The sequence below is a fragment of the Podarcis vaucheri genome, assembly GCF_965113315.1.
Source record: "Podarcis vaucheri genome assembly, chromosome: 13".
Lineage (NCBI taxonomy): Eukaryota > Metazoa > Chordata > Lepidosauria > Squamata > Lacertidae > Podarcis > Podarcis vaucheri.
The window spans coordinates 56,791,789-56,814,648 of NC_138751.1; the positions used below are offsets into that span (position 1 = coordinate 56,791,789).

General features: G+C 45.0%; 1 protein-coding gene and 1 long non-coding RNA gene across 2 annotated transcripts in view; both read left to right on the top strand.

The window, feature by feature from the left end:
• Nucleotides 1-22,860, top strand: part of TNS3 (tensin 3) — an 81,496-nt gene that overhangs the window by 12,987 nt on the left and 45,649 nt on the right. The window contains 5 exon segments of the mRNA XM_082196064.1: nucleotides 1,780-1,855; nucleotides 7,427-7,553; nucleotides 8,401-8,439; nucleotides 8,442-8,465; nucleotides 10,088-10,192. Of these exon segments, the coding sequence (XP_082052190.1) occupies nucleotides 1,780-1,855; nucleotides 7,427-7,553; nucleotides 8,401-8,439; nucleotides 8,442-8,465; nucleotides 10,088-10,192 (371 nt within the window).
• LOC309517101 lies at nucleotides 11,538-11,916 on the top strand. The gene is made up of 2 exons (XR_014213152.1): nucleotides 11,538-11,622; nucleotides 11,876-11,916. It is a non-coding gene; the product is annotated as an uncharacterized lncRNA (long non-coding RNA).

Consider the following 22,860-nt stretch of genomic DNA (forward strand, 5'->3'; position numbering starts at 1 on the left):
GCTGCACCAGTTCTAGTTTACTCATAAGCAGCAAGGATGGTCAACTTCACAGAAAGTCCAGTTTGGAAGCCTGATGCTAAGAGGGAACCTGGATTCCTGGTGCTGCAAGAAGCGGATCAGCTTTTTTAAGTTTTTCGCTTAACGTGGGAGGAGTGACCCCCAGACTCTTTCTGACCATTAAGATTTTGAGTCGGTCACATATCTCATGTCTCAAGTATCTTCTTTGCATGTGAAAAGGACTTGCAAGGGATACCTGACAGACTGGCTTGGAGAAAAGGTGGGCAGCTCAGTGCTTTTCTTCACATGGTGGAGGTTCTCCAGTCTGTTAAGGTCATCTTGAGTCCTGATTCTATCTTCTGCAGTATTAGCTACCCCTCCCAGTTTGGTGTCATCTGCAAATTTGATGCTTCTTTGGGTTCGCTCAGTCAAATCCACTAGCATTGCACAGCCCACATTTTACCAGCTTCTCCACAAGAATATCATGGGGGACTTTTTTGAAAGCTTTATTGAAATCAAGCAATGTTATATCCGCAGGATCCCCCTGATCCACTAAGCTTGTAACTCTCTCTATATTTTAAAAATAAATAAGATTACTCTGGCATGACTTGTTTTTGAGAAACCCAAGCTGTCTCTTAGTAACCACAAAATCCTTTTCTGACTGCTCACAGTCCAACTGTTTAATGGTCTGTTCCATGACTTCTTCTGGTATTGATACTAAGCTGTCCTCTCCCCGCCCCTAACATTTGTCCACCTCCAGTCTGCAGGAACCTCCCCTGCTCTCCAAGAACTCTCAAAGATTATAGGTAGAGGTTCTGAGATTACAACTGCGAGGTTCTTAATACCCTTTGGGTGCAGCTCATCAGGGCCTGGAGATCTGAATTCATTTAAAGTAGCCAGGTGTTCCCTGACCACCTCTTTTCCTCGCTTGGGCTGCAGCTCCCTCCTTGCCTTGTTTCTTCTGTTACCACCATCTTGGTCATTGCTTTCCTTTTGGGTGAAGACAGAGGCAAAGTGGGGTTGAGCAGTTCTGCTTTCTCTCTGTTACCCAATAGCATTTCTCCATCTTTTCCATGCAAAGGACCTACCATTTGCTGCTCTTCCTCTTCCTTCAAACAGAAATGAATAAACTCTTGTTATTATTGCAAGCCTGAACTCATTCTGAAAGTTAGCCTGCCTGACTTTCTCCCTGCAAGTGTTGGCTACTCATGTAGATTCCTCCCTAGTGATTTCCCCTTTCTTTCTTCCATTTCTTAGACTGTACATGCCTTTATTAACTCTCAGCTCATCTGTGAGCTCCTTATGCAGCCACACTGGTTTCCTTAGATGCCTCCCACTTTCCTTTCTTGTTGGAATTGTTTGCAATTGTTCCTTCAATATTTCACCTCTAAGAAACTCCCATCCACCCTGAACTCCCTTCTCTTTGCATATTTCTGACCATGGATTTTCACCCAGTTGTTCCTTAAGCTTTTTGAAATCAGCTTTTTGAAATCAAGTCCAGAGTGTGCATCTGAATACACTCCATGTTCTCTTCTGTATCAGGAATCCCAAATGGAGAGAGCCACTTTCTCCCTAAGCAGCTATTTTTCTGTGTGAAAATGGTTCAGTTAAACAATATTATTCCTGCACCTACTTGAGTTGGTACAATCCCAGAGGGGCTGAGATTTTTTAAATGTATAAATCAGGTTTCAGCCATTTGGACTCCTGGAGTTCAAAATTATCTCTTCTGAAGGCACTTTGAAATACAGCCTCTCACATAATTCCCCTTCTTTGTTCTTTAAGTAGTGTGGGGCCAGAGAATAAAAACAGTGTCTCTATTGGAGTGGAACCAGCCCAGCTGCTGAAGGGAGATGTTATGGTAAGCATTAACTGGACTTCGTTGATGTTTAAATGCTCTGGGTGTATTTTTTTCTACAGAAAAACACTGTCTCCATCTTCCTTGGAGGAAGAAAACCTACAAATATTTAGTATTTTAGCTAAATTTAGGCAGCTCAAAAGGTTATCCAGAGATGAGCCAAAGTAAAGAGTCATCAAGAAAACCATAGATAAAAAGTCACTTAGTACATTATACTGGGTATTACTAGTACATTATACTGGGTATTATTATGACTTTATTTACAAACTAAATTGGATCCTTTCTGTTCAATATGTCTAACAACAAGGCAGAGAAGTAAGACTAGAAGGCCCTATAGAACAGGGTTGGCTAAAATTCAACATCCTGTAAATTTTGCTTAGCTTTGAATCAGGTTCTTAGGTTGCAGGCTGCACTGGGCAGGAACGGTGCCGTCTGAAATGGTCGAGATCTAGAGACAAGACTGATTAAGGTGGATGGACAGCCTAGAGGGCCCAGCCCATGTTGCTTTCCAAGGACTAAGAGTGGCTATGGTCTCATTCTTACTATAGCCCTGTGAGGTTACTCTGAGGGATTATGGCCAGAGGAACAGTCTGCATTGCCTGAAGCTATCCAGCAAAATTCATGGCTAAGCAAAGTTTTGCATCTTGGGGTTCTCATGGCTAAACCAATGCTTACTGTGCAACACACATCTGCCCCACAGTACAGTATATGAATTTTTTTGCTGATATATTCTGTTACATACCTAAGCATTTTGTGCCTGCATGAATACTGGAAGTTGCCTTACCTGTGTTTCTAGATAGAATCATAGAGTTGGAAGAGACCACAAGGGCCATTGAGTCCAACCCCCTGCCAAGCAGGAAACACCATCAGAGCACTCCTGACATATGGTTGTCAAGCCTCTGCTTAAAGACCTCCAAAGTAGGAGACTCCACCACACTCCTTGGCAGAAAATTCCACTGTCGAACAGCTCTTACTGTCAGGAAGTTCTTCCTAATGTTTAGGTGGAATCTTCTGTGTAAAGGTCAGAGGGGGCAGGGTTTCTGTTGAGGCAGGGGATTAGCTGTGGGAGGAGCTTATCAGAGTTTGCAGGGCATCAGTTGAAGAAGGAGCAAAAAGGGTTTTCTTGTGTGTGTGTGTTTCTTTGTGGCTCATTAGCTGTTTTCCCTGTGTAAAGGTCAGAGGGGGCAGGGTTTCTGTTGAGGCAGGGGATTAGCTGTGGGAGGAGCTTATCAGAGTTTGCAGGGTAGCGGCGCGCGCCTAGCGGCGCACGCAGTTAGACCCATCTTTTAGATTTAGGGGAGCTAGTCTCAAACGTTTGTTGGGAAGATCTAGGTGTTTTTTTGTGTGGGGGAAGTTATTTGTCCTGTCTTCAAGCTTTTTATGATGGAGGACCTCTGTAGCCAACCCCAACGACACGATCTCAAGATGGAAGGGGAGGGAACAGCTGCAGTCGCCTGCGATTCCTGCGCAATGTTTGCCATCTTGCCAAAGGTTGCAGGCAGCTTTACCTGCAGCAATTGCATGTTGATTCCCCTCTTAAAAGACAAAGTCCAGCAACTGGAGGAACGTGTAGCTACGCTCCAAAGAATTAGAGAGCTGGAGCTCTTCTTGGAAGCAACAGAGCACACCGTCTCCACCAAGGAGGAGACAGGGGACTCCCCTGAGAAGGAGTCTAGTTCACCAACACAGGAGCCAGATATATGGAGAAACGTGACTCAAAGAAGTAGGAGGCCCAGGGTTCACTCTGATTGCTTAGAAATACACAATCGCTTTGAGGTCCTCTCCCCTAGCATGGAAGACGAAGAGCAGACTCCATTTGAGGATCTCTCCCTCATTACAGTCGATCAGGTATATGAAGACGAGCAGCAAAGTCAGTCCTCAGGGAATGTGCAGGCGACCTTGGAACGGACAGCTCACGGAAGAACCCCGACCAAACCCAAGAGGAGGCGTGTAGTGGTGATAGGGGATTCCCTACTGAGGGGAACAGAAGCAGTGATCTGTGGGCCTGACAAGATGTCTCGGGAAGTGTGCTGTCTCCCCGGGGCTAAGATCCAAGATGTAACTGAACGACTGCAAGGAATCATAAAACCCACTGACAAATACCCCTTCCTCTTGGTTCATGTGGGAACCAATGACACTGCAAGCAATAGCCTCCAGAAGATCAAAAGAGACTACGAGGCTCTCGGCAGGAAATTGAAGCAACTAAATGCACAAATTGTCATCTCATCTGTCCTCCCAGTTGAACGACGTGGCCCAGGGAGAGAGGGGAAAATAGTGGAAGTGAACAGCTGGCTTCGCAAATGGTGTAAACAGGAACGGTTTGGATTCTTAGATCACGGACTGCAGTTTCTTGAAGATGGACTTCTGGCAAGTGATGGGCTGCACCTCACAACGGTTGGGAGAAATGTTTTTGCCAAAAATCTCAGAAACCTCATCAGGAGGGCTTTAAACTGACTAATGTGGGGGAGGGAGACAGTGCTCCTGAAGGTAGGAGTCTATCAATTAATGAAGATGATCATCCAAATGTCATAGACCAAATGGAGCAAACAGCACGCGGACCTAGTGGTGGGAGGAAAAAATCCTTAAATAAGAGACACGGGGGAATGATTAATGGACTTCAATGTCTGTACACTAATGCGCAAAGCATGGGAAATAAACAAGATGAGCTTGAGCTCTTGGTACAGCAAACTAAATATGACATAATAGGCATCACTGAAACCTGGTGGGATAAGTCCCACGATTGGAATGTAATAATGGGGGGATACAATTTATTTCAGAGAAACAGACCAGACAAGAAAGGAGGAGGAGTGGCGTTATATGTCAGGGATGTGTATACCTGTGAAGAGATCCAAGATTTAGATCCTCAAAGCCAAAGTGAGAGCATTTGGGTCAAAATTAAGGGAGAGAAGAATAACAGAGACCTCATTGTGGGAGTTTACTATAGATCCCCAAGCCAAACGGAGGACATAGATGATGCCTTCCTGGAACAGATGGCCAAGCATGCAAAAGGAAGGGAGATAGTAATGGGGGACTTCAATTACCCGGATATTTGTTGGACGTCAAACTCAGCCAAGAGCATAAGGTCAAACAGATTCCTCACTGGCCTTGCAGACAACTTCGTTGTCCAGAAAGTGGGAGAAGCAACAAGAGGAACAGCCATTTTAGATCTGGTCCTAACCAATGTTGATGACCTGGTTAGTGGGGTAGAAGTGGAAGGATCATTAGGCGCGAGTGATCATGCTCTTCTGAAGTTTACTATACAGCGGAAAGGAGCAGCCAAGCATACTAGGACTCAATTTCTTGACTTTAAGAAAGCTGACTTCATAAAACTTAGGGAAGTGCTGGGTGAGATCCCATGGACAACAATACTAAAAGGAAAGGGAGTTCATGATGGCTGGGAGTTTGTTAAGAGGGAGATACTAAAAGCACAACGTCAGGCAATACCAATGAGACGGAAACATGGAAGGTGCCTAAAGAAGCCAGGGTGGCTATCTAAAGAACTTTTAACTGAATTAAGATTAAAAAAGGATGTGTACAAAAAATGGAAAAGGGGGGAAACCACCAAAGAGGAATTCAAACAAATAGCCAGCACGTGTAGACACAAAGTCAGAAAAGCTAAAGCACAGAATGAACTCAGGCTTGCTAGAGAGGTTAAAAGCAACAAAAAAGGCTTTTATGGGTATGTTCGTAGCAAAAGGAAGAACAAAGAAACAATGGGGTCACTCAGAGGAGAAGATGGTGAAATGCAAACAGGGGACACAGAAAGGGCTGAACTCCTCAATGCCTTCTTTGCCTCAGTCTTCTCCGATAAAGAAAACAATGCCCGACCTGAAGAATTTGGAGCAAATGATTCAGCAAAGGAAACACAGCCCAGAATAACTAAGGAGATAGTACAAGAATATTTGGCTAGTTTAGATGTATTCAAGTCTCCAGGGCCAGATGAACTGCATCCAAGAGTATTAAAAGAACTGGCAGATGTGATCTCAGAACCACTGGCAGTCATCTTTGAGAATTCCTGGAGAACAGGCGAAGTCCCGGCAGACTGGAGGAGGGCAAATGTTGTCCCTATTTTCAAAAAGGGGAAAAGAGAGGACCCAAATAATTACCGCCCAGTCAGTCTGACATCAATAGCAGGGAAGATTCTGGAGCAGATCATTAAGCAAACAGTCTGTGAGCACCTAGAAAGGAATGCTGTGATCACCAATAGTCAGCATGGATTTCTGAAAAATAAGTCATGTCAGACTAACCTGATCTCATTTTTTGACAGAATTACAAGCCTGGTAGATGAAGGGAACGCAGTGGATGTAGCCTACCTTGATTTCAGCAAGGCATTTGACAAGGTGCCCCATGATATTCTTGTAAAGAAGCTGGTAAAATGCGGTCTTGACTATGCTACCACTCAGTGGATTTGTAACTGGCTGACTGACCGAACCCAAAGGATGCTCATCAATGGTTCCTCTTCATCCTGGAGAAGAGTGACTAGTGGGGTGCCACAGGGTTCTGTCTTGGGCCCGGTCTTATTCAACATCTTTATCAATGACTTGGATGATGGACTCAAGGGCATCCTGATCAAATTTGCAGATGACACCAAACTGGGAGGGGTGGCTAACACCCCAGAGGACAGGATCACACTTCAAAACGACCTTGACAGATTAGAGAACTGGGCAAAAATAAACAAGATGAATTTTAACAGGGAGAAATGTAAAGTATTGCACTTGGGCAAAAAAAATGAGAGGCACATATACAAGATGGGTGACACCTGGCTTGAGAGCAGTACATGTGAAAAGGATCTAGGAGTCTTGGTTGACCACAAACTTGACATGAGCCAACAGTGTGACGCGGCAGCTAAAAAAGCCAATGCAATTCTGGGATGCATCAATAGGAGTATAGCATCTAGATCAAGGGAAGTAATAGTGCCACTGTATTCTGCTCTGGTCAGACCACACCTGGAGTACTGTGTCCAGTTCTGGGCACCACAATTCAAGAAGGACACTGACCAACTGGAACGTGTCCAGAGGAGGGCAACCAAAATGGTCAAAGGCCTGGAAACGATGCCTTATGAGGAACGGCTAAGGGAGCTGGGCATGTTTAGCCTGGAGAAGAGGAGGTTAAGGGGTGATATGATAGCCATGTTCAAATATATAAAAGGATGTCACATGGAGGAGGGAGAAAGGTTGTTTTCTGCTGCTCCGGAGAAGCGGACACGGAGCAATGGATCCAAACTACAAGAAAGAAGATTCCACCTAAACATTAGGAAGAACTTCCTGACAGTGAGAGCTGTTCGACAGTGGAATTTGCTCCCAAGGAGTGTGGTGGAGTCTCCTTCTTTGGAGGTCTTTAAGCAGAGGCTTGACAACCATATGTCAGGAGTGCTCTGATGGTGTTTCCTGCTTGGCAGGGGGTTGGACTCGATGGCCCTTGTGGTCTCTTCCAACTCTATGATTCTATGATTCTATGATTCTTTCTTGTAGTTTGGATCCATTGCTCCGTGTCCGCTTCTCTGGAGCAGCAGAAAACAACCTTTCTCCCTCCTCTATGTGACATCCTTTAATATATCCTTTTCCTCTATTTCAGCTGAAATGCTGCCATAAAAAATACGGATGTACCACCTGTGATATTTTCTGCCTGCAATTCCACACAGGGGCTGTTCAAGGATATAGTCTGGTGTTTGACAAAGAGGACTTGGAGAATGCAAACACAGGCAAGTATCCATCTACCTTTGAAGATGGCAGAGGAGGATTTAAGCACATCTATGTGCTTAAACAGTACTTCTGTCTTGTCAGGATTCAGTCTCAATCTGTTAGCTGCCAACCGCCTCCAGACACTCACACAAGACATTCACTGCCTTCACTGGTTCTGATTTGAAAGTGAGGTAGAGCTGGGTATCATCTGCATATTGATGGACCCCCAGCCCAAACCCCCTGATGATCTCTCCCAGTAGCTTCATGTAGATGTTGAAAAGCATGGGGGATAGGGCGGAACCCTGAGGCACCCCACAAGTGAGAGCCCAGGGGTCTGAACACTCATCCAGACAGAAGTACTGTTTTGGGGGGACGGGGCGGGTAGGTGTGGAGGACTACCTGATCCTGAATGGGGTAACTGCCCCTGAAGGACCAGGTGCACAGCCCACTCCCAACAGAGCAAAAACAAAAAAACCCCAACATTTAAAACACCACAGATTAAAAACTATTTAAAAGCATTTCCAGCAGCAGCCATGTCCCAGTGGCCTCCCAGGAGCCTTTTAGCTGTTCCGGGTGGGGGTGGGCCCTGCCCCTGAGGCCAGGTAGAAAGGGGCCTTGCAGAGCAGGGGGCAGGGTCTCCTTCCAACACCCACATAAATAAATACGTTGTGCACATTAAAAAAAAACAAAAAATGTTTGGTAACCAGGCATTGGATTTTTTAACTCCTTTGTCCTTTGGGCCAAAGCATCAATAATTTTAAGTGTCTTCAGATGAAATAATCCTTCTATAAAATCTTGATTTCCATATGTGCCCGACTGTTCACTGGGAAATTAACTTTCTAAAACAAATTGTGGTACCTTTCACAGATGAACATTTCCCTGATTATGGAAAAGCTGAACTGTTGTTTTAGGATCCTCAGAAAAAATCCAAGGTGAGTACCCCTCAAAAATTTCCTGCCTTACAGCTGAATCCTATAAGTTGTAACTCAAGACTAGGCTCACTTGAGTCCAAAGGGCTCACTGAGGAAGGACTCATGGGACTTTAGTCAATGGCTGGGAACCAAAGGACGTTGTACATGTTTCAGCACTCCCTTCGGGAGGAATGGGGGCTGATAACCTTCAGTACATAGAATCATACGTTTCTTTTAGAGTTGGATGGGACCTTGAGGATCATGTGATCCCAACCCCGTACAATGCGGGAATATGCAGCTGTCCCGTGAGTGCAAGTCTGTGATCTGTGCCTTTGCATTTCAGCCTTCATCTGCAATATCCTAGTTTCATTTAGAAATACTTCCCCTGGCTTGGTCGGCAACCAGTAGCTGGCAGTAATCTGTGTGAAACTGATTTCAGTGCATCTCAGAATGCAGCTCTTACTTCATCCCTTAGGAAACCATGTTAGAATTTTATTTGTTTTTAAACCTATGTGAAGCCCACTTTACCTTGATGGTTTGAAAAAAGGTAAGCCCTCAGTATGTCCCCTGAAATGAAGCTGCATAAAAGGAACAATAAAAAACAATTGTTTATTTGTGCTTCTGTTTGTGCTTCAGGAGGGTGAGTTTTGCTTTTTCTGGGGGTACTCAAGGGTACACATCCCCCCCAAAGGTTATAAGTGTGGCATTTACTTGTAAGAACTTCCTGGTGAGAACAGGCACCTTTTGTTCTAAGAAAAAGCCCTGCTTAGAAGGCTTAGGGCAAAGACCCCATGATACAATTTGGCATTCAAATTGGAAATGCTACCTTGCATGTATAGATATGGGTTTAGGCCAACTCTGGGTCTTGCTGTCAGGGCTTCCTCTGGGCTAGAGATGTCAACAGGATTTTCTGGACACAGTACTTTGCAGTAGGCCTTCCACAAATTGAAGTGGTGGGTGACTGAGATCTCATCACCATTGTGCTTTGGCTGCTCTAGAAGCAAAGTAAGAAAAGAAGCAGGATCAGGGCCTCCCTCCAGCTAAACTCTTGCTTGCATGTTGCATCACCACTGCGGTGAGCTTTGGACCTTATTACACAACCATGTTATCTGCAGTGATAAATTCCTTGGGCTGTGGTGGGGGGTGGGGAGGAAGCCCAGAATTTCCAGTTAACTTTATTGGGAAATGAAAACATCAGAAATACTGATAGTTAAAACCCTAGGCATGATTTTATGGGCTTACATTCATTAGTTATTTAATGCAGAGGGGAAAATGCACCTTTCAGTTCTTCCCCACACCTGAACTGTCAGCTCAAAGAAAGCTAGAACTTTGGGAAGAAGCAACTAACATCTTCACTTACCGGTATGTGCTAGCTTTTTCACATACAGAGAGTTTTGAGGTGGGGAAGAATTCAGCCATGAGACCTTCTCGCCTATACTACTAAGTGGTGCAGTCTGCCTTGCAGCATAGCTTCTCTTTCCCTGCACATTTGAGTCACTTCTTGTTCTAGTTCTTGATGAGGAAGTGAAACTCAAAAAAGTGATTCTGCCCCCCATAGTGACCTCAGTAAACTAGCCAGTGCTGATTGGGGGGGGGGTGTATTTGGAGATGCCTAACTTAAACTTCTGGTTCTCATCTTTCAGGACGTGAACAACTACAGAATGGCCATGGTGTATTAGTGGAGTTCAGCTGTTCCGATCCACTGATTTGCTGGGATTCTTACGAAAACATGAGTGCTGATGAGGAAGGTGAGTTGCTACCAGGAAGTGAACAATACAAGCGATGAGGAAGCCAACAAGATCCCTCTCAGCCTGTCCAGCTGTGCTTGCAGTCTTGCTGTCATTCATGGCTTTTGTTTTTCCAAAAAACCTAGTTTATTCGGTTTATCACATTATTACAATAGGACAGTACAGTACCGTATTCACCTTGCCAGCTTCCCTGATGTCCTCTGACCTCATGCCCTCTTTTTTTAAAAAAGCCATCAGCTAACTCAGTTGTTTGGCATGTTTTGCAGTGTTCAGATGTGCACACAGGGGCTTAGAATAAATGAATGACAATGCTCTAGTGAAGTCCAGATTAGGATCCATTAAGTCATATTGACAAATTCCACATCAGTTGCAGTTTCATAGTAAGCAAGGCTGTTATTTATAGTCAACAGTAGCAGACAGGGCCAAGTTCAATGGTTGTTTATCATCTGCAGAGACCTCCCTGGTTTTAATTAGAACTCCCACAGCTTTGCAGTTTCCCAATATTGTTTCCCAATATTGATTGCAAGCTACATGGTAGAAGCTATGGAAGCAACAGTGGGTGATATGTTTCTTGGAGGCCGGATCTGCTGCCCCTATGAATCCTGCCACCCGAGGCGGTTGTCTCACCTTGCTTCATAGATGAGTCGGCCCTGCCTATGGCACTGTATAACTACATTGTTTGTAATTACTTTATTCCAGCTGTGGTTTGTTTTCTTGCACATATGTTCTTTAAAAGATTCTCCACTGGTGTAGAAGCCAACTTGTGTGCAGTAAAAAGAAGAAGGAAAAAGTGAAATTTGGGATTGTTTGGAAGCTGAAGTTGAATCCCACATTCCTTTTATTTATTTATTTATTTATTTATTTAATAATACAGAATTATGGCATTCGATGGTCCTGGTAGATAGATGCCAACAGTGCCTGCAGCAATTTAGCAGCAATCCATGAAAGTGCCATGTGTCAGTAAAAAGAGATTTACACTTGGAAAGAGAGGTCCACTACAGCGTTAGTGGAAAGCAGCCATTGGTAAAAGACTCTTGCTGACTTTTGGTGAAGCTTTCAAGGTTAGGACAATAAGTGCTGTGAAAACCAAAGCTTTAGAAACTGCCCTTGTCTCTCTGGAGTTATTAAGAACTGCATCCAGGTGAGCAGCAGCTGGCTTTCAGGAATTCACCTATGACAAGATGATTGTTTTTCCCCTGGGACAGTTGACTTTTCAGTTTATCTTTCTCCCGCCCTTTCTCCCCTTTTAACTCAAGGTAAATAGTAGTTGAATGGGGAGGTGCCCTCTTGCATAGTTAAATACTTGGTTTCCCAGAGGGCTACTCTGTATTACAAAACTCTAGATTTGAGGCAAGATTACTTTGGCTCTGGTGCTTTGGAAGGAATGCAAATGCCTACTAACAAAAACAGCTCAGTCAGTGCCGTTTCTGGTAAGTGAATAAATGTGTGGTTTGATTTCTGAGCTGTATATGCAGTTCTTTGAAAGAAGTGTGTGTGAGAGAGGGGAGGGGTGATAGAAATTTGGGAGACAAAATAGGTGAGTTTATTTTAAAATCCAATATATTATGTACTGTTACATTTCCCTCTCCATTTCCATGTGGCAACCAAAGCTTTATCTGACAAAACTTTAAATTCGCCTTTTAACTGATAGCTCTGATAGTGATTTCTTATCTTTTATTGCAGAATCTGTTGTCAAATCAATAAAACACTCATGCTTCTGTGTTCTTAGACAAGCTGGCTTTTCCTGACACAGAGAATGGGTTTACAACACAAACGTTTTCTTTAATTTTTTTTCATGGAGTTCTTCCAGAAAACAACAGTTGAAACCAGGACTATTTTTCTAGAAAAGGAGGTGCTGAAACTCAGTATGAATGCCTCCCTTGTTCTCTTATAATGGCAATGGTGCCCACCTGAGAGGTTCCCTATCAAGCAAACTTAGCAGATGAATGTGAAACTTATTTAAGATATCTCCTCATATGTCAGAATCTAGTTCTTCTCTAAATTCTTTTCCCACTTGTGAAGAGATCCATGCTTTGAGCAAGGAAGGCAGATGCAGAGAGAGGGTCAGGAGGGCTTGCATGAGAGGTTAAAAATAATAATAAAGGTTTCTTTGGCTATGTCTGAAGCAAGAGGAAGAACAAGTAAGCAGTAGGTCCCTTGCGTGCAGAAGACAGACAAATGCTATTGGCTGACAGAGAGAAGGCGGAACTACTCAACACCTACTTTGCCTCTGTCTCCACCTAAATGGAAAGCAATGGCCAACCAGGTGATAGCAGAATAAAAGGTGTAAGGAAGGAGCTGCAGCCCAAGATAGGAAAAGAGGTAGTAAGGGATCACCTAGCGACTTTGAATGAATTCCAATCTCCAGGGCCAGATGAGCTGCACCCGAGCCTACTAAAGAACCTTACAGATGTCATCTCAGAACCTCGCTCTGTAATCTTTGAGAGTTCTTGGAGAACAAGTCATGCCAGATGAATCTCATTTCTTTTTTTGATAGAGTTGCAAGCTTCGTGGGAATGCTGTGGACATTGCGTACAGTGGTGCCCTGCAAGACGAACGCCTCGCAAGACGGAAAACCCGCTAGACGAAAGGGTTTTCCGTTTTGGAGGCACTTCGCAAAACGAATTTCCCTATGGGCTTCCTTCGCAAGACGAAAGCCCATAGGGAAATCTCCGGGACAGCGGGGAAGCGCAGCGCGTCTTCCCCACTGTCCTTGGACCTCCTCCGAAGGCTGGCGGTGGGGTGGAAAGCCCTTCTCCCCGCGCCAGCCTTAGGATGGCTGTCCTGAAGACTTGCGGTGGGGCGGAAAGCCCTTCTCCCCGCACCAGCCTTCGGAAGGCTGCTCCGAAGGCTGGCGGTGGGGCGGAAAGCCCTTCTCCCCGCGCCAGCCTTCGGATGGCTGTCCTGAAGACTTGTGGTGGGAGGAGGGTTTTCCTTCCCACCGCCAACATTCAGAATGCTGTTCTGAATGTTGGCGGTGGGGAGGAAAAACCCTCCTCCCACCGCAAGCCCCGGGAACAGAGGAGAAGCGCTGCGCCCCTTCCCCTCTGTTCCCGTACCTGTCCTGAAGGCTTGCGGTGGGGAGAAAAGCCCTTCTCCGCACCGCCAGCCTGGCAAGCGGTTTCCATAGGAACGCATTAATTGATTTTCAATGCATTGCTATGGGAAACCGTGCTTCGCAAGACGAAAAACTCGCAAGAAGAAAAAACTTGCGGAACGAATTAATTTCGTCTTGCGAGGCACCACTGTATCTTGATTTCAGTCAGGTTCTCAACAAAGTCCCCCATGATAGGTGGATTTGTAGGTGGTTGACTGACCAAATCCAGAGTGCTCATTAATGGTTCCTCGTCATCCAGGAAAAAAGTGACCAGTGAGCTGCCTCCGGGTTTTGTCCTGAGTCTGTTGTTGTTCAATGTCTTTATAAACAACTTGGAAGACAGAATTGAGAGGATGCTCATCCAATTTGCAGGTAACACCAAACTGGGAGGGGTAGCTAATGTCGCTGAAGGCTGAGTATATTTAGCCTGGAAAAGAGGAGACTGAGAGGAAATATGATAGCCATCTTCAAATATCTCAAGGGCTGTCACATGGAAGAGGGAGCAATGCAACAGATTCAAGTTGCAAAAATGGAGATTCCAACTAAACATCAGGAAGAATTTTCAGTCCGCTTAGCAGAAAAACACCCCCAAAGCATAATATGTCCCCCTCCATGTTTGACGGTGGGGATGGTGTTCTTGGGGTCGTAGGCAGCATTTCTCCTCCTCCAAACATGGCGAGTTGAGTTGATGCCAAAGAGCTCGACTTTGGTCTCATCTGACCACAACACTTTCACCCACTTCTCCTCTGGGTTATTCAGATGTGCATTGGCAAATTGCAGACGGGCCTGTACATGTGCTGCCTTGAGCAAGGGGACCTTGCGGGCTCTGCAAGATCTCTGTCCTTCACGGCGTAGTGTGTTACCAACTGTTTTCATGGTGACTATGGTCCCAGCTGCCCTGAGATCATTGACAAGTTCTGGGCTGTAGTTCTGGGCTGCTTCATCACCGTTCTCATGATCATTGCAACTCTACGAGATGAGATCTTGCATGGAGCCCCAGACCGAGGGAGGTTGACAGTTATTTTGTGTTTCTTCCATTTGCGAATTATTGCACCAACTGCTGTCACCTTCTCACCAAGATGCTTGGCAATGGTCTTGTAGCCCAGCCCAGTCTACAATCTTGTCCCTGACATCCTTGGACAGCTCTTTGGTCTTGGTGGCTACTTTGGAATCTGCTGGATTGATTGCTTCTGTCGACAGGTGTCTTTTGTACAGGTACTGTAACAAGCTGGGATTACAGGTAAGACCTCTCCCTTACAGCAGGTGCTTCTAATCTCAGCTCGTTACATACAGAGAAGATACCAGGTAGCCTGACATCTGGCTGGTTAATAGGGGATCAAATACTTATTTCACTCATTATAATGCACATCACTCTCTGACTTTTGTCTTCTGGGTTTCTGGGGGGTTTCCTGTTGTTATTCTGTCTCTCACAGCTACAATAAACCTACCATTAAAGTTATGGGCTGGTCATTTCTTTGTCAGAGGGCAAAGAGGCAAATTTAGCAGGGGATCAAATACTTTCCCCCCTCACTGTAACACCAGGAAGCCCAACTTAAGCTGATTTAGTTCAGTGGCCCAGTGCGAGAAGATAGCAGAAACAGCTGGCCCTAGGAACTGGTTCCATCAATATCAGCGTTTTTTGATTCCATATAAGTACACTTGGAACTTTTTAATATTAGAAGCCTTGAGTCTCACACACACTGTCCAGTGAAGGAAGTGGGTGATCGCCATGCCTGCCCACCCAGAGAGAGAGCAGGGGCAGCTCGGGTGGAGCAGTTGCCATGCACTCGCTGCTGCCTCCCTTCTCCAATGGGCAATTTGACAAAATGGGTTGTTTTCAAAGATGCCTTGCTCTTGGGATTCAAGTACTAGAACTTTGAGTTCTAGTCTTTTCATTTCAGGCATCAAAGTTTAGTTTGTTAGCTTGAATACTGTTTGATTGCCTTTGTAGTAATTATAGTCATCATTGTTATACAGCTTTTGAAATGCCTGTTGCCAGACAGGCAGCCCCTTTCCTGCTCATAATGTAGACTCTGAAACAAGAAGCCTGTGGCATGGCTCATTTGGTTGGGATGTGTTAACATTAGAGAATGTTTTCAGGAAGTTTTCATAGGGTTCAAAGAAAGTTTTGTGGGCTGTGGTGTGGTAATGATTTGCTGGAGTGAACTGTAGATTTTTGCAGACTTATTTATTTACGTATTAAATTTGTATTCCGCCCTTCATCTGAAGATCACTGAGCAGTTATGAGTATGTATGTAATGAAGCATGTAATGAAGGTGCCAGGGAGGACTCCTTGGGGGGAGCATTCCACAAATGGGGAGCCACCACCGAAAAGGCCCGTCCTCTTGATGCCACCCTCTGGACCTCTCGTGGGGGAGGCACCCAAAGAAGGCCCACAGATTATGACTGCAGGGTCCGAGTCTGTCTGGGAGAGGCTGTCTGGGAGCTCTTACAGTCCTGAGCCCTTTAAGGCTTTATAGGTCAAAACCAGCCCTTTGAATTGGGCCTGGAAACTAATTGGCAGTCAGTCCAGTCCAGCCAGGATCAGTGTAATATGCTCACACTGTCTTGCCCTGGTGAGCAATCTGGCCGCTGAAGTCCACATCAGCTGGAAGTTTCTAAAGCATTTTGCGTTGTAGTAATCTAACCTAGAGATTAGCAAAGCATATATGACAGAAGTTAAGCTATCCCTGTCCAGATAGAGGAACAGCTGGGCCACCAGCCGAAGCGGATGGAAGTTTGAGTTTATCCAGATGAGGAACCAGAGCTTGCTTTTTTGAGTGCGGGAAGCTGCTGTTACCAAATAAAAATCTGAGTGTGGTCAGGACTGAACAAATCTTTTGCAGCTTGCTGCACAGAGATGCATAGAGAGTGAGCCAAATGAGGATGTGGGCATTCAGAACAAATATTTGCATAACAGTTCCGGGGAGAACCTCACAGAACACTATCTGTGTCATTTGGTGATGCAAGAATTTAGGTGGACTCGTGTTGGGGTCCAGCATCAGTTGACTAAGGCTTAATGGTGGTGAGATGGGCAGAGGGGAGAAGAAAATAACATTTGTGAGAAAAAGTTTGTAGCCTGAAACACCACTGCTTCACTCTCGCTTTGCTGCAAGGGTTCAAATTTCACAGAACCTGACTGCACTCTCTGGCTCCTCCCTTATGTTTACATTTTTACTCTTTTTCTTCTGAATCCAAAGTTTCCTGCTTCTCTAGTGAGAGCGATTTACCTTCAGCAACTGCTGCATCGAGAATGGCAAAGTAGCTAAAACTGATGGTGTTTTCCAGCTGCTGCAGTTTTGTGTGTGTTGCGTTTGCTGTTGTAGTGTGTGAAGCTGATTTTAAAATAGGGCAACCATTTTGCTGCTTCAAAAAGTTATGGGGCTTCTGTAATTCCTCTGCAAGGTAAGATACCATTTTCTTTAGACTCTGTTTGTTTGTTTGTATGTGAGTGAGAGAGACATGCTATGTTCATACAATGCTTTGTGAGTTTGTGTTTAGCAAAGGAGGCAAGGCAAAACAGCAGAAATGACTTACCCTTGCAGAGAATGCAGTTCTGGGCTTGTACAGCTTTGCCTAAGGGCGGAGATTTATTTCTTACGTGTGGGAGGGCACCTAGATTACTTCCTACCTAAACAGGGATAGCTGGTGGTGCAGGATAAGCAAATAAGTTTCATATATAGCGTTATCCAACCCAATTTAGAAAAAACTGGGTCAAAACTGTCATTACTGGGCCCTACAGTTCATGAATTTACCTCGCTAGTTTGCTTCTTTGAAAGTGCTTTCTCAAGTCCTGAATGGCTGGAAAGGAGATAGCTGTGAGACAGATCAGAAAAAGCTGAGAAACAGAAGTGGGTGGATTTGCACAGAGGAAGTTTAAGAACTCTCTCCTAATCAACTTTAGTTGGTAAGTGTTCGTGGCTTTGGCGTTGCTTTTGTTCATGGGATCTGCTTTCAGTGTGTTCGTTTGTAGGCAAAAAAATACACATGCAGCCATATTTCTGTGTGTGGCTGCTGATCCCATTCAGTTTATAGTTCAGATTCAGGGCTGGCATTTTACCAGGTCTCTCGGTCATTCAAGAAGAATTTCCTTTCCCCCTTTCCTGGAGGGAGTTGAGCTTAAGAGAAACGGTGTAGGGAAAGAAAGGGGTTGTTTTCAGTTTGATGTAGACAAATTCCATCGCCACTAGCTCAGCTTTACAGTTTCAATCTGCTTTTGGTTTCTTTTCTTTTGGGGGAGGGGAGGGCGGAGTTTGGACAGCTGTGTTACTGTACCATTTTTGCAGGAGGCTGTTTCCTTGGAAAAATGAGAGCAAGGTTTGAAGTGAAATGAAGTATTTCAGCTGTTAATGAGAGTGTCAGCATATTTGGTAAGGTGATCATTTCAGTCAAGTCTTGCTCTCCTAGCCTATCTCCCTCCCCCTGTTTTTGGAAACTTTCTTTCCTTTCATGCTGTGCCTGAGCATATTAGTTTCGCAGCTTTTGATCAGTCTCTTTGGCTTTTAAAGATGTGAGCAGGTGATGCAAGTGGCAAAGAGACTTGCCAGAAGTGTCTTCACAGCAGAGACTTTCCATGTGTGGGACTTCAGAAACAGGCAAATGACCAAGCACTGGGCTGACAAAATACCAAGCTTATGTGCTTTCCTAGAATCCAACTGTTCGTATTTTGGTTCTTCTTTTAAATAGAAATGAGAGGTTTATTTTGCCCTGTTTCATAACAGCTTAGAATAATATTGAGTGCCTCATCTCTAAAATTCTTCAGTCAGGTCGAGTCAAGGTAAGTTGAGAGATGCAGCCCGTTAAATTGGAAGGAAAACTTTTTGCAGACTTCACTGGCGCATGAAGAACAAGGCCCTTCTTTGTATGGTGGAGTTAAAAGGGGCAGGGATTACTGAGGAACCATGTAAGCTCCTTATGATTTGGTATAAATAATTTGAGTGACTCATATGGAAAGGAATGTTCCTTGAAGGTCAGGTGAAGAAAATGTTACCTGCTGCGTATTCTCCGTAAATATTTAATTTTATCAGACATGCAAAGCACACAAGCTGGGTGTTTTGCCTGCCTAGTGCTTGTCCCTTTCTTAAGTTTCACTCATGGAAAGCCATATCACAGTGGCTTCTTCAGCCTGAGAGGATGATTTGCAGGGTTTCTCAGGGGTGGGACAGAGCAACTTCATCCCCACTGAATCTCTCCACCCAAGTTGTATATCTGAAGGATTTCCATAACTAGAAGTTCCAGGACGTTTCTGAAAACAGCATACTGTACAAAGTGGATCTAGCACAGTTTGAAAGGCACATGTGCAAGATCCCTGCCATGCCTGTGGAGCAAGGGGGTGGTGTCATTACCCCAAGAGATGTTAGGTAGCTTTGTTAGTTCCCCTTGAACACGGTACAGTGGATTGTGGAATCTGTTCCAGGTTTTATAAACCACCTCAGAATTTGGACAAAGTGAAATAAATGTATTCTGCACTCCACCAAAATTTCCAGAGAGAAGCTGTTTTGCTCATTCCTTGCATCAGTGCTTGTCTCATAGTGGGCGCTTGCAGGCGAAAATCTGAATTGGGTCTAAAGGGAATATTCACTCTGGCGGTGACTGCTGAAATTATTGTCCTTTGGCAATTCTAACTATATGTGAAGCTGTGGTCCTAGCCTCTGGTCATGTCGTGAGGTGAGTGTTGCCATCTTTTGCAACGGTGATTCAATCTTCTCTCTGTCCATGAATAGCTTTAAACATGACTCAGCTGAGAGGCCCTGGGGAAGGATTGACTTGTAGGGACCATACAAGCTGGGAGACTATTGTTCATTAACAGATTCCTATCACATGCTCAGATCTCTGTCGTCTTTTCCCTATGTGGTGGCATAGAAAGCTGCCTTATCCCAAGACAGAGCAGTGGACCATGCAGCTCAAGATGACCACAACTGGCAGCTGCTCTCCTGGGTGTTCCAGCTCCACCTGAAGTTGCCAGAGATGGAATCTCTCACAGAGCTCCAAGGGTTTGCAAGGAGCAGCTTGTAGGAGGTTGGACTGGGACACTGGTGCGCCTCCCGCATGAGTAAAACCTGCACTCTTGTCATAGGTTTTCCCTCATGGGCCTGGACTGCATAGCAGGATTGAGGCAGCCACAGTTTTTATCAGGAAAACAGCTTGAGGGGTTAACCCCGCCTTCTCTTACTGCTGCGCTAAGTCAATGTGGGACCATGTTTGCTCAAAAGAAAATAATTACTCTGCAGTTGACGTTTTGTTTTTCCTTTAAATGGAAAAAGTTTGATTGTTCCATATAAACTGTACAATATTTACATGTAACTATAGTTACCGTAGTAAACAAATCCACAGAGCAGATTTCCCTCTTTGATCAAGCTGTATAATCACAGGTTTGAGATACATCAGTTGATATCAAACCTGCAAGCTCTTGCTTGGAATCCAGTGCGCTGCTGACAGAATGGCTGTGCAGTCATTCATTTGTTTTTCCAATAGGTTAGGGCTCTCTCAAAAGACCGTTAAAATTTTCTGCATGAGCTTCAAGTGCAGAGAGTGTAATGCAGAGCTTTGGAGAAAGCACCTTGTTTATTCCCTCAAATCATAATTCTTTTCAAAAGCCCATTAGGGTACTTCATAGAATTGTGGAGTTGGAAAGGCCCCGAGGGTCATCTAGTCCAGCCCCCTGCAACGCAGGTATCTTAATTAAAGCATCCAAGACAGATGGCCATCCAGCCTCTGCTTAAAAACCTCTAAGAAAGGAGAGTCCACCACCTTCTGAGGGAGTCCGTTCCACTGCCAAACAGCTCTTACTGTCAGAAAAGTTCTCCGGATGTTTAGTCAGAATCTCTCTTCCTGTAACTTGAAGTCGTTGGTTCAGGTCCTACCTTCCAGAGCAGAAGAAAAGAAAAGCCTGCTCCATTCTCTATGTGACAGCCCTTGAGATATTTGAAGATGGCTCTCATATCTGCTCTCAGTATCCTCCTTTCCAGGCTAAGCATACCCAGCTCCTTCGACCGTTCCTCATCAGGCTTGGTTTCCAGACCCTTGATCATTCTGGTTGCCCTCCTCTGCGCACCTTCCAGCTTGTCAACATCCTTCTTAAATTGTGGTGCCCAGAACTGGACACCATATTCCAGGTGTGGTCTGGAATAGAGTGGAACTATGACTTCCCTTGATCTGGACACAAGACTTCTGTGGATGCAGCCTAGAATGATAGCATTAGCTTTTTTTGCTGCTTCCTCACACTGATGCCTCATGTTAAGCTCCTGCCAAAGTGCAGAACCTTACATTTGTCCCTATTAAAATTCTTTTTGTTAGTTTTGGCCCAGTTCTTCAATCTGTTAAGGTCATCTTCAGTCCCAATTCTATCTGCTGCGGCATTAGTTACCCTTCCCAGTTTGGTGTCATCTGCAAATTGGATGAGCGTTTGTGGAGCTTATGCCCATTAGGGGCAAAAGCGTGCCAGAAGACCTGCAGCAGCAGGTGGTATTTCTAGGAAGCTGGGAAACGGACTCACCCTCCTTTCTCTCCCATCCATTTGCCTTTGGCTGCTGTCCGCCTCCTCTGGAGTAAGGATGTGCTTAACTTCAGCTGGGCTATGTACTATAGTTTTTAAAACAAGTGAAATAGAATTATAGAGTTGGAAGGGTCATGAGGGTCATCTAGTCCAACCCCCTGCAAATGCAGGAATCTTTTGTCCAGCGTGGGGCTCAAACCCACGGCCCCGAGATGAAGAGCCTCCTGCTACGTGTGGCGTGAGATAGTGGATTATCAGGAGTACACATTGAAGTAATTGTTTTGGGAGTGGGGGGTAGCCAGAATTTTATTCTTACTCTCTCCTCTTTAAAACCGTGGTTTGTAATTGGTTTTTAAATTACTGTATTCTCTGTGGGCCACTAAAATGATGTTCTGAGTGAAATAAAGGTAAAGGGACCCCTGACCATTAGGTCCAGTCATAACTGACTCTGGGGTTGCGGCGCTCATCTCGCTTTACAGGCCATGGGAGCCGGCGTACAGCTTCTGGGTCATGTGGCCAGCAGGACTAAGCCACTTCTGGCGAACCAGAGCAGCGCACGGAAACACCGTTTACCTTCCCACCGCAGCACTACCTATTTATCTACTTGCACTTTGACGTGCTTTCAAACTGCTAGGTTGGCAGGAGCAGGGATTGAGCAATGGGAACTCACCCTGTCACGGGGATTCGAACTGCCAACCTTCTGATTGGCAAGTCCTAGGCTCTGTGGTTTAACCCACAGCGCCACCCGCGTCCCTTCTGAGTGAAATACCCTTAAATTAAAGACCCCTCTCTATATTGCATGATGTTGTATCTATTGTTAATGAGGAAGTAAAGTATCACCTTCTTAAATATTGAATAACCTCTTCCCCTCCACAAGTGTTTTTCATTCGCTTTTTTTCTAAAACAGAAGTTGGACAATGTAGAAAAATCATTCCCATCCTTGGGCTGCTCATAGAACTGATGCAGAAGTCTAGTCACCTCAGGGCTGTACATTTGCAAATAAATAAATACATAAATAGCCAGCGCTGTAGGTTGTGGAGCCAATATACAAATGCAACTTTGCACCAGAATAATTCAATTTTCAGAAACAAAGTAGGGAAATGTGCTTTTCACCCCTTCCACGCAATGCTCTGTTTTTGTGAGTCTTGTTACAGAATTAATTGTATAAGGCGAGTAAAATGATTGTGATTTCATCATCCATTCTGGCACAGTTAATGATAGCAATGTCTGCTGCTATTTTTATTATTAATATATATATATATTGCTACAAAAGTTGTGTGCCACCTCCCCTCCCTGAAAGATCCCAGCGGGTTCCAGGCACTCACCCAGGGTCTGTGCTCCTTTAGAGAATTGAGACAAGGAGGAGATTGTCGTTACTTTAAGAAAAATGGATTATTCACCTGTTTACACTTTCAGTTGCACGGAGGGCATCCAGATCTTACAGCATAGTCATTTCAAGGGAGCCAGCTTTCAGCCCACCTACCCAAGATGGATTCCAGTCTTCCTTCCTTCCTCTTCTTCCCAGCAACCCTTCCTCAAGACTCCGCCCCCCCCCACTCACCTCCCACCCAGTTACCCTGCCATCCTTCCAACCCCGCAGTCTCTGTTCACACCTCAGGGCAAGGGGGGAGGACAGCTCTCTTGCATTGCCAAGGGCTCTCAATCGCCCTCTCTTGTTTCTTAATGGCCCTAGCTTGGCCATGTCATTTTGCCCAGGATAACCCAGGAATTCCTCGGCAGCTTGCATTTCTCCCTTCGCATTCCAAATAATCAAAATCTCACCATTTACTAAAATCTAGGGTTTAGGAGGGGTTCCCCCCCCAAAAAAAAAGTCTATAATGTGTGTGTGTGTGTGTGTGTGTGTGTGTGTGTGTGTGTGTTGCCTCGATATTAGACAGGATGAAAGCCAATAAACTGAAGCTCAGGCCAGATAAGACAGAGGTGCTGTTGGCGGCGGGGGCGGTTTCCTAGACCAGATGGCTGTGAAGATGCCTCCTCTGAAAGAGTGGGCACGCAGCCAGTGGGTCGTTCTGGATCCTTTGCTGCAGCTTGAGGCTCAGGTGGCCTCATGTCACA